Genomic DNA, 9,932 nt, shown 5'->3' on the forward strand with positions numbered 1-9,932 from the left:
TTATATGCTGTGACAAATGAAAGGGAAAAAACAGGCAAATCAAAAATCAATACCAATTATTCATAATTGTAGCGTATTGACATCGAAGGATGGGGAAGTAAAAACAGTCTATGTATGTGTGTACAGGTAAAAACTAATACAGGTGTACTGCAATGATAATCGATCTCTCTATAGTTACAATTGTGACCTGGCATCGTGTAGCATGTATAATGATGCAATTATCAATAATGCATTACCATGAGTCAATAATACACACATGCACGCGCAGGCATAACAAGATATCAGGATCATATCCAGGAGTTTTCCAAGGTGGTTTTCAGATTTGGCAGTGAGTTATAGAGCATCATATTATTTTACAATAAATAATTCCCTTTTAATTCCTAAATATCAATTATGGTCATAATGGCTGGTCAAGTTATCCAAATACATATCCAATTGAAATGAAAAGCTCAAGATTTAGCTACTAAATCATTCAATACCAATTCACTCCATTATGAATGTTCTATTATATAGAGTCATTGTGACTGCTTTGTTATACCCATCTGACAATACATGCACCCATGCATTTTCTTTCTTAGTATACATTTTTGAGAAATCATCCTATCACACTATATTATAGCTGTACTGCCCTACATGTCCTACATGTTCCCATTTATTCTGTATTGCAATTTTTGCGTTTCCAAACAAAGATAGATAGCTAGCTTGGTGTTTCTGCCTCACCATAAATTTCAGAGAGGTGTTTCGGAAACCTCCCCTAAATATATATGCCCCTGAAGGTGGGTAAATGGAACACTATAGCTACATATCTAATGTTACTGCATGCATGTAGTAACTAGCAATAATTATACAATTTAGATGATAATTACTTCCTGGAAGTGTATCATGCAAGCTATATGCATTTCTTCACATAATTTATACATGTACTTCACCAATGGTTGCATTCTAGTATCTAGTAGTATAGCAAAATAGTTTTGAGCTACTGTGAAACCACATACACTTTCATTGATGTTCACATGATTCTATGAACATAGCTAGTATATAGGAGGAGAATCCAACAACAGAGAGCACACCTGACATGCTTAATGTGATGTCAGTGACTGAGTTGACAGATAGCTTTATTCCATTATAGTTACAGTTATAACTTAGCAACAGATGCATGCAGCCACAAACATATACTGTCATACCTCTATATACTTCAATAATTATAATGTTCTGGAAGTCACTAACAGTCATGCATGATTCTTCTGTATGAAGATCCTCACTAGTGCATGAAAGTAAAGTTATTGGCATCACTAGGGACCCGCCGATTATGCTCATAATTTTACCTATTATGCTATGCTGCACTGCTCAAAAATTTACCTATTATGCTTAAATTTATGCTCAATACTTACCCATTATGCTCAAATTATGCCCAATTTTTTATGTCTCAGTTCTCATGCTCTGCTAATAATTTCCAATTTATGGATAAATAATAAGTGGCTGAAGCACAAACTTACTTGTCAAAATGCATATCACAGAAAAGATCGATATACTCTAATAGAACAGTCAGCTATGTGATTGTTCTATTAGAGTTACTGACTGTTCTATTAGAGTATATCGATTTTTCTGTGATAGCTATTTTGATAAGCAAGAATTCATACTATTACACAAATATTCTACCTATTATGCTAGCATTATGCTCAATGCTTTCAGACACCTATTATGCTCATAATTATGCCAGCATAATCGGCGGGTCCCTAGGCATCACTATACCGAAGTTTGTCTTTTCATAACATGTTGTAATTGTGGCTTTTAAAGTCAAAGTGGAAACAAGACAAATCAGCCGCAATGTTAAAACACCAAAGTGAAAACCAAACAATTGGTAAAAATATTTCTGTACAGCAGTATCAGTTTCTGCTGAACCAACAAGTTACTTTAGATAGAATCATCACGTGATTGCATGCATGCTCAAAAATTGCTCCCACCTACTTGCCTCCATAATTTGAAATTCTCAGTTCACTATATACGGTAATCCTCATGAATCGAGGCATCTGCAAACTTTGAATTTCACACAGCAATTGGAGGTGACCCCTTATCACACAAGCAACAAGATCAAGCCTAAGCTTTGCTCTTACCATTCACTATAGTTTAGAGCTATAAATATTAATAAATCAAATTATCATTCTCTATTACAATTAAGTTTTATATACCAAGTACACCTTATTCTAACATAAAAGGTAGCTAACAATAACAATTAAAAAATGATTCCAATAACAACATATGGATATGTGTACAAAGCTGCAGTCATGTGAGCTATATATATGGACAACTTCATAAGCGGAATTTCTACTATTAAACCAATGCAACAGTGTGCTTTAAAGCACATGCACATGATCTTTATGCCATCCTTAAAGTGTAGCAAACATGCTGTGAACATGCAGGGCTTATTAGTTGAGCAATTGAATAGCTATACAGTGAAGCCACACAAGATCATGATGTTGGTTATGTGCACTATAGTATATAGCCACATCTACTAGGAGGATAGATTAATCCAATCCTTTAGGCTAATTACTCATCTCTATAGGTGCTGACAGCTGAATAATGTCACCAGAATATTCTGGATCCTATAACTTTGTGGTTGGCTGCTGTGGTGGTGGTATATCAACCAGTGTGTCACTTGTTAGCAGCTAGGAGGTTTTATCACTTTATGTGCTTGATGTTAGCTTTCCCAAGAGTGGGCTGTCTCTTATGTGCTTAGAAGACCCTTCAAGCTTTGAGTAAGGCTGGTGCAGTTGAAGATTAATGAAGAAGGCTGGTGGAACATTGTGCAAGACCAGAATTACTCCAGAGATATTGGTGGCCTGCAGCTAACTCTCCACTGGATTTTGGTTTGGAACGAAAGTTGTGTGTTTCACAAATTGGAGAGATGCATTGGTGCATACATGGTTCCAATACTATGTATATGTACATCCATTATAATTTTCAACCAGTTAAGTATTTAAATGCTAGAGTGCAGCAGCCTCATGTAGACACCCACCCACTATGTAAAACAGTGCCCTCTGCATGATTATGGCTATACCATGGTAAAATACTGCAGTGTGGTACAACAAGTTGGGTCTTAATATCCATGTGCTGAGATGTGCTAACAAACAATGGGCTTTACTGCATTACATTGGGTGTTAGACTTGGAAACAGCTCTATCATTATAAAACTTTTTTTTCTGATTAAATTACAAAAGTGCATGCCTTTATTAACTAGTATATGTCATTAAAATGCTCTCAATCTTTTCCCCACATTGATGACATGTTCCTTCCAACCTGTCTGCACAACTCCTGCACAGATCTTTGTGGCCACAAGGTTGTAGAGCACAATTACGCTTATTCTTGATACACAAAATACACTCCTCTTTTCTCTCAGATTGCTGCAATATAAATTGTTACACAATGTAGACAGTTCGATTCACCCTACCTCAATTTTATCACCGAGCTCTACAAGAACCTTTTGCAATTCAGAATTCTTTTTAGTTTCACCTTTTTTATTTATCATGTTATTGACTTGAGTGACCCTATCAAAAAGTGTTGGGACTGCTTTTAACACTGGAATCTTCACTTACTTAGATGACAGTCTCTGCAAAAACCAGCTGGCTTGTCTAGAGTTCGAGTCCAACTCTCGTTTGTGCTTTTTGTTAATCTCATCTACAGTTTTCTTCAACTCATCTCGCTGTAGAGAAGTACATAATGGCATTTATAAAGTATTGAGAACTACAAAGTAGTCTTCAGTAGTAGACTAGACATCCAAATAGTGGGGTACACTCTAATAAGGACTCGAGGCATACACAGTAATACTAACACTACAAATATTTAAATTCATTTACAACAACAGGATTGCATTCGATTATTATTTTAAGAAGCAAAGAACACAGAACACAGACAACAGTAGTACATCAAACTTCTGTGCCACAGATGTTCCGAGCATCTACAAAGTTATTGTTGCACAATAAGTTTTAATGGCTTTGTATTACAGCAGCAAAAGCAAAAAAGGGGTTCCAATCATAGGAGCCCCTTTGATTGTAAATTCCAACTTACCACTCTTTTCACTTCATCATATTCTCTTCTAATATCTGCCATCTTCTTGTGTAGGTCTTTGTGCTTACTATCCTTCTCATGAATGATGTCCTGAAACAAAGTGTGAACAAAACATGGGAATAGATATAACTGATTTTCATTTTCCTGTGATAACTATTACTTACTTCACATTGTTTTCTTTCAGATTCTCTTTCATTTTGATACCTTACTAGAAAGTCTTCATGTTTCTCTTCAAATCTGATTTCGTCCATTGTGTAATTCTGTTGTACATCTTCCAGCTATGAGGCATCAGCTAGCTAAATTAACTTATGCCTTCTCTTTTACATACGTACCCTGGCTTGCAAGTCATCTAGTTCCTTACAATTTTGTTTCTTTGTCTCCATAAGTTTTTTCTACAGTGCAAAAATCAATTAATACTTATTCATTAACAGTTATACCAGAATTTCATCCTTATTCTTCTCTAAATCTCTTTCCCTCTCTTTCATCTGTTCATACTCTTCATCAGTCAAGGTCCTGGCCGTGTCCTTGTTCTAATTGTACATACACTAACAATCATCACTAACTTAAAGGTTACACAACCTCATGGACTTCTTTACAGTAAGGATGAGCTCGATCACTGGCCTGAGTTGCCAGTAAACTTGTGAGCATCACATGTCTGGTAACTAAGAAAAGAGAGACAACCAACTAAATTTTATATGTGCTAAATAGTGATGTAGAATTTAGCTGTGGGAACCATGGGAAGATATTTAAGTACAGTGGAGAGGCGATTATCTGAATAAACAAATGTTCAATTAAAGAGTGTATACATAAAGCGTATGTTCTATTAGAACAAATGAATGATTTTATTAAGTATAAATATTGTGCTTCTCTATAGACACTTTTTGTAATTAACTGACCTGTACAAAAACAGTTTTTAATCTTATGTACTTTTTAAATATTTCACAAGTTATTTCCCCCTATTAATACAAGTACACCAAAAAATTTGGAATTTTCAACTACAGTAGGGACCATAGCACATCGATAAAAAGTACTGAAACAAGCTGGAGTATAGTGCACAATATTAAATCATAGTAAAACAATAAGAAGTGTTATATCCCTACTGTGCAATTCGGCCATTATGGTAGGTATCTTTAGCACAGTAGGGATATAACACTTCTTATTGTTTTACTGTGATTTAATATCATGGACTACTCCAACTTGTTTCAGTACTTTTTATCAATGTGCTATGGTCCCTACTCTAGTTGAAAATTCCAAAGTTTTTTGGTGTACTTGTTTGTTGACTTTTTTTTGTAAATAATTAATACGACTGGTGAACCCACACATACCCCATTTGAAATGGCGCTGCACGCCCCAGCTATGTTAATTATCGTCTGAAAAGTGAAGTATCCATTACACTTCATTGTCAGCCATATTCAACCCGTTTCACAGCATTTTGAATCAAGAACTGTTCGAAAAGCATCTCTGCAATCCCTGCATACCAAAAGAAATGGTGCTGCACGCCCCAGTTACATCGATTATCATCCGGATTGAAAAGTGAAGTAACCACTACGCTTCGTTGTTGGCTATGTTCAACTCATTACACAGCAGTACGAATCAAGAAACATTCCAAAAGTGCCTCTGCTAACAAAATAGCCACTGTGAAAAATACGGACGATTTCCATTACGAAGGGAAGCCATCATGTGCTACCACCAAATTAACACTTTTCACTGTCAGCAAAGATGAATGGGACACAAAGGAGGACACTGGTAAGTCCATGAAGAATACATTGTACGCACTGTGGTATGCCAAAAGGCACCTGTCGGGCTGCAGCAACATCGCACAGTCAAAAAATCAAGCCCGTAGCCTTAGCCGTTATATCGAGTCATGCTTGACTGAAGGCATCAGTCAGCTACTTACTCAGTCAGTCATCACTAGAAAATTCCTTTAAATAATTTTCTTTAATTCTGTAGCAACTTGTTGAAAGCGTTTCGGGTCGATCTGAAAGCTTGTTTGGCTTATCTGATTTACCTGACCAGTATTGCCTCATCATCATCAGGGCAAATTGAGGCTGTTTTTGGGTGATGTTATTGCGTGGGCCACGTCTACTCCTTTGTGGTCCCTACTATACAGTACTATTGTATTGTATGATAATTATATAGGTATCTCAGTCTCCACTGTAGTTTTAAAAAATGTAAAATTAACTTTGATTTGTTAACACACTTTCTCACTGCTAAACATTCTCATCATGGTACAGATTCATGTCAATACCAATACAGTAAAACACTGCTTGCTTACTGAAGTTGTGCCTGCCTCCCTGCCATGCCTGCCATGCCTGCATTACACCAGTACAGAGACAAGTTGCAGCACACATACACTAAACAAGGGAATACTCAGGTAACAAACAGTGTTCTATATACAAGTGACCAACATTTGATGAAGTGCAGGGCATCTTCTTGGCATGGACTAACTCAGTACTCAGCATCCAACAAGGCAAATCCAGTCTTGACTCAGCATATAATAACTGCACATTCAAAGAATGAATAACTACTAATGTTTGTCATAGTACTGGCAATTTTACATTTCTCTAAAGGATGGCATGAGTACTAATAAGCAAGCAACAACTTGAAAAAATAACAACAGATCACCAAAAGTACAAATAGCAATTAAGTGTCTCTATCCTGCAGTCAAGCCAGTTAAGTAGGATGATATGTTAATTAAACATGTATAAAAAAACTACAGAGAGTGTCCATTAAACCTGCAAAGTTTAATGGACACTCTCTGTAGTTTTATATAGTTTAATGGACACTCTCTGTAGTTTTATATAATGTCATCACCATATTATATAAAAATTAAACCTGCAAAGTTTAATTTTTATATAATATGGTGATGACATTAGTGTCCATTATTTTATCATCTAAACATCACCGGTAAAATTAAAATTAAGTCACAAAATGCTCATTATCAAATGGTAGAGTAGTACTGTATAAGTAGGGATTGCTCTGAAAATTTTGCATGCCACCCAAATATCCGCCTTTGAAAATCACCCTACATGACAAAAATCACCTTTACAGAATAGTACTAGTTCATATGATATTGATATATAATACAGCATAAAAATATAACAAAACGCTTACAGGTGGCAGGATATAGAATTTAAACATTGCCAAAACTCAACTTTTAGTCTCACAGCCTCACTGACCACAGTCACAAGGGTAGAACCTAAGCGAAGCAGTGCAGCAGTGCACAACCACCATTGTACACCACAAGTGTAGGCCTTCTGCACTTTGTCTTTTCTTTTATCTAGCTCTAATCAGGTCTTTTTCATCCAATGAAACCATATTGAGGCATTAATTTTCCATATCAACACTTCCTTTCAGTAGCATATTTAGATGTCACAGAATTATTTCAGAGCTGGATTATTGAAATGCTTCAGTCCTGGTGCTACTATAAGAGGTATACTAGCTAGATATCTGCAACTTTGTGATTGGGATCCCATTCGCAATTTGTCTGGCGGCACCATGCAAAAAGATGGGTGCTGCCAGACTAGTTCACAATAGGTTTGCATCCACACCCATCTTGGTTGACTAATGACGATAGAGACACCTCTTCACAATCTAGCTATTTACTTAACAGAAATAAGACCTTAATGGTCATCTCTTTTAAATTGACAATTGTTTAAAATACTAGTTTGGATAGATGAAGTAGTCAATATCAGAATTCCATTTAAATTAGTCTAACAGAGCATACATTTTTAATAGTACACCAGGTGACAAAATACTCTAATAGAACATTCACTTCTCTATCATTCAAATAAATAAAATCAAGATTAGGATAGACAAACCATATAACTCCATGGAACAGTCAGTGGCCAGTGATGATGGTCTGGCCCAATACCACTGTCTAGTCCCTTACCACCATCTTATCAGACTCCACAATATCCAGTATGGCCTCAGGGAAGTCAGATTCCACCATGTGTACCATCGCCATAGCATGATGGAACACCATCCTCTGTAGTTAAGATGATATTCACATGTTACAGGATAAATAAATCACCTCATCCTCTCTGAGGTCAACTAAACTGATGTACTGCTTTCTCTGGAAGTTCAGTTCATCTTTCGGGTCAAGTATTCTACCTGAACGGTTTAAAATGTCCATCAAATTCTTATTACAAAATTCCACCTAAAAATACATAGTGGTAATATGATGTAGTTACATAAGCAAATGTGGATACTTTTCTTCTCAGTTCTTGCTGCAGTACATATAGCTTGTCAGCTGTTATGGTGTTCAGTACTGGAAATGCATTATCACCAAAATTCCTATAGTAATACATTAGAGAGGGTTTTTAATTGTTATTAAAGGCATCACTATGTTGGTAGTTCCAATAACCATTTCATATTTGAAAGCTTTTACTATAAGATTAACTACTTGCACACACTCATTTTACTATTAGGCTCTGGAACTCACTGCCAGCAAGTACATACTGTAAGTTTAACAAAATCACAATCAATTTATGTTATGGCATTGTGAAGCCAGTATACCACACCAGTGTGTGAACTATAACATCACTTTCTCCATGGAAAAATGGCAGAAGGCTGCCTGCTTTATTATGCTCTTCAGGAAAAAACGTTGACAAACAGGTAATGAGCATATGAACACTATGTGCCATCATAAGGTCATTCCTTGCCCCTCAGTGTCTTGAGGAATTGGCAATATCAAAGCAGTAGGCAGCTGTAAAATCTGTCAGAGGGATAGAGATTATGATTAACGAAGTGCGAAGATTATTAAGCATATAAAACAGTTCAAAGACAAATTGTGATGGCACTGAGTTGTCTTGTGTTCTTTTTTATGGTGCCACAGCAGTATAAATACCAGGAAACTTTTTGAATTTGTGATTTCTCCTGTCTTGCCCATTCATCATAACAAATGTAGTTACAATATTACCTTCCATAATCATAGCAATGCAGTGGTTTTACTTTCATTTTTCATGAGCATACAAAAGCCACATCTGGGGGATTAATAGGGAGCAAGTATATGCCTGTTTGTGGTGACTGGTTACCTACCATGGGCTATTAGCTATTGGGTAAGCATAGCAAATCAAAAGTGAGATAACAACGCTTGAAGTCTATTTGCTAGAAGGTCTCTTTAGTCAATTTAAAGACCTTGTTATCTTCCAAGGATCAAAGCACATTACACATACTATTATCAAATGAATGTGAGTGCATGAAGTCACGTGTAAACAATAAGCAATACATCCTTTTAAATGTAATAAAATTATTATATAGGTAATATTCTACAGTAATAGCATTTTACATTAAATTTACCAAATGCTTTGCTATTAGCCACATACATAATTAATATACTAGTATATACTCACCCAAAGAAACGATCAAACAATACATTAGCAATGGACTTCTCCTCAACGTAAGATGGAGCATGTTTAACATCACTCTTTTCTCTATACCAACACACGAACAAAACATCACTATAACCATACAGTACATAATACACACAAACTAACCCATCATAGAGCAGCTTGAAGTAGGTACTAGTTAGTCCTGGTCTTATCTTGACAGCTTTACTCCATATACAACTAGCCTACAGCATAAAGTGTAGTACTACAGTGAAGCCTTTTTAAAAGCACAGCCCCTCCCCCCCAATAAGTTAGTGTATTTTATTTTGGGACAACATGGTCACTATAATGAGGCAGTCTGATTAATGAGGTCATGAAGTACACCTTAGCTATGTTTGGGACCTACTTGACATGATCATGATAATGAGGTGGTCTTAGTCACTAAGTGAGGCTTCTCTGCACTAAACATAACATCAACATCTTACTATGTGTTCTATGTCGCTCTTCTTCATTGCTGTGTTACGGTCACGATCAAGTT

The 9,932-nt window shown here is 36.1% G+C and overlaps 2 protein-coding genes across 2 annotated transcripts in view; both read right to left on the reverse strand.

Moving 5' to 3' along the window:
• Nucleotides 1-3,178: 3,178 nt before the first annotated feature.
• Nucleotides 3,179-9,932, reverse strand: part of LOC136266871 (uncharacterized) — a 43,317-nt gene continuing 36,563 nt past the window's right edge. The window contains exons 21-23 of the mRNA XM_066061894.1: nucleotides 3,593-3,699; nucleotides 3,448-3,544; nucleotides 3,179-3,400 (exon numbers count right to left, since the gene is read on the reverse strand). Coding sequence (XP_065917966.1) covers nucleotides 3,230-3,400; nucleotides 3,448-3,544; nucleotides 3,593-3,699 — 375 coding nt within the window. The 3' untranslated portion in view covers nucleotides 3,179-3,229. The remainder of the gene's footprint in view (nucleotides 3,401-3,447; nucleotides 3,545-3,592; nucleotides 3,700-9,932) is intronic.
• On the reverse strand, nucleotides 4,253-9,931 carry LOC136266874 (uncharacterized). Its single transcript, XM_066061898.1, has 11 exons — nucleotides 9,880-9,931; nucleotides 9,563-9,639; nucleotides 9,419-9,499; nucleotides 8,276-8,360; nucleotides 8,098-8,223; nucleotides 7,957-8,052; nucleotides 6,473-6,565; nucleotides 6,340-6,418; nucleotides 4,644-4,726; nucleotides 4,397-4,594; nucleotides 4,253-4,342 (listed from the first exon to the last, which is right to left on the reverse strand). Exons 1-10 carry the CDS (start codon nucleotides 9,904-9,906, stop codon nucleotides 4,496-4,498), a joined length of 846 nt encoding a protein of 281 aa, XP_065917970.1. The 5' UTR covers nucleotides 9,907-9,931; the 3' UTR covers nucleotides 4,253-4,342; nucleotides 4,397-4,495.

Source organism: Dysidea avara, chromosome 9 (genome assembly GCF_963678975.1).
Source record: "Dysidea avara chromosome 9, odDysAvar1.4, whole genome shotgun sequence".
In the NCBI taxonomy this organism is placed as follows: Eukaryota; Metazoa; Porifera; class Demospongiae; order Dictyoceratida; family Dysideidae; genus Dysidea; species Dysidea avara.

Coding starts and splice junctions, on each gene's coding strand:
- LOC136266874 (XM_066061898.1), bottom strand. CDS start 9,906: ATGAAGAAGAGCGACATAGAACACATA. Junction 9,640..9,879: donor AGAGCGACATAGAACACATA/GTAAGATGTTGA, acceptor TTTATGCTGTAG/GCTAGTTGTATATGGAGTAA. Junction 8,053..8,097: donor TTGACCTCAGAGAGGATGAG/GTGATTTATTTA, acceptor TCTTAACTACAG/AGGATGGTGTTCCATCATGC.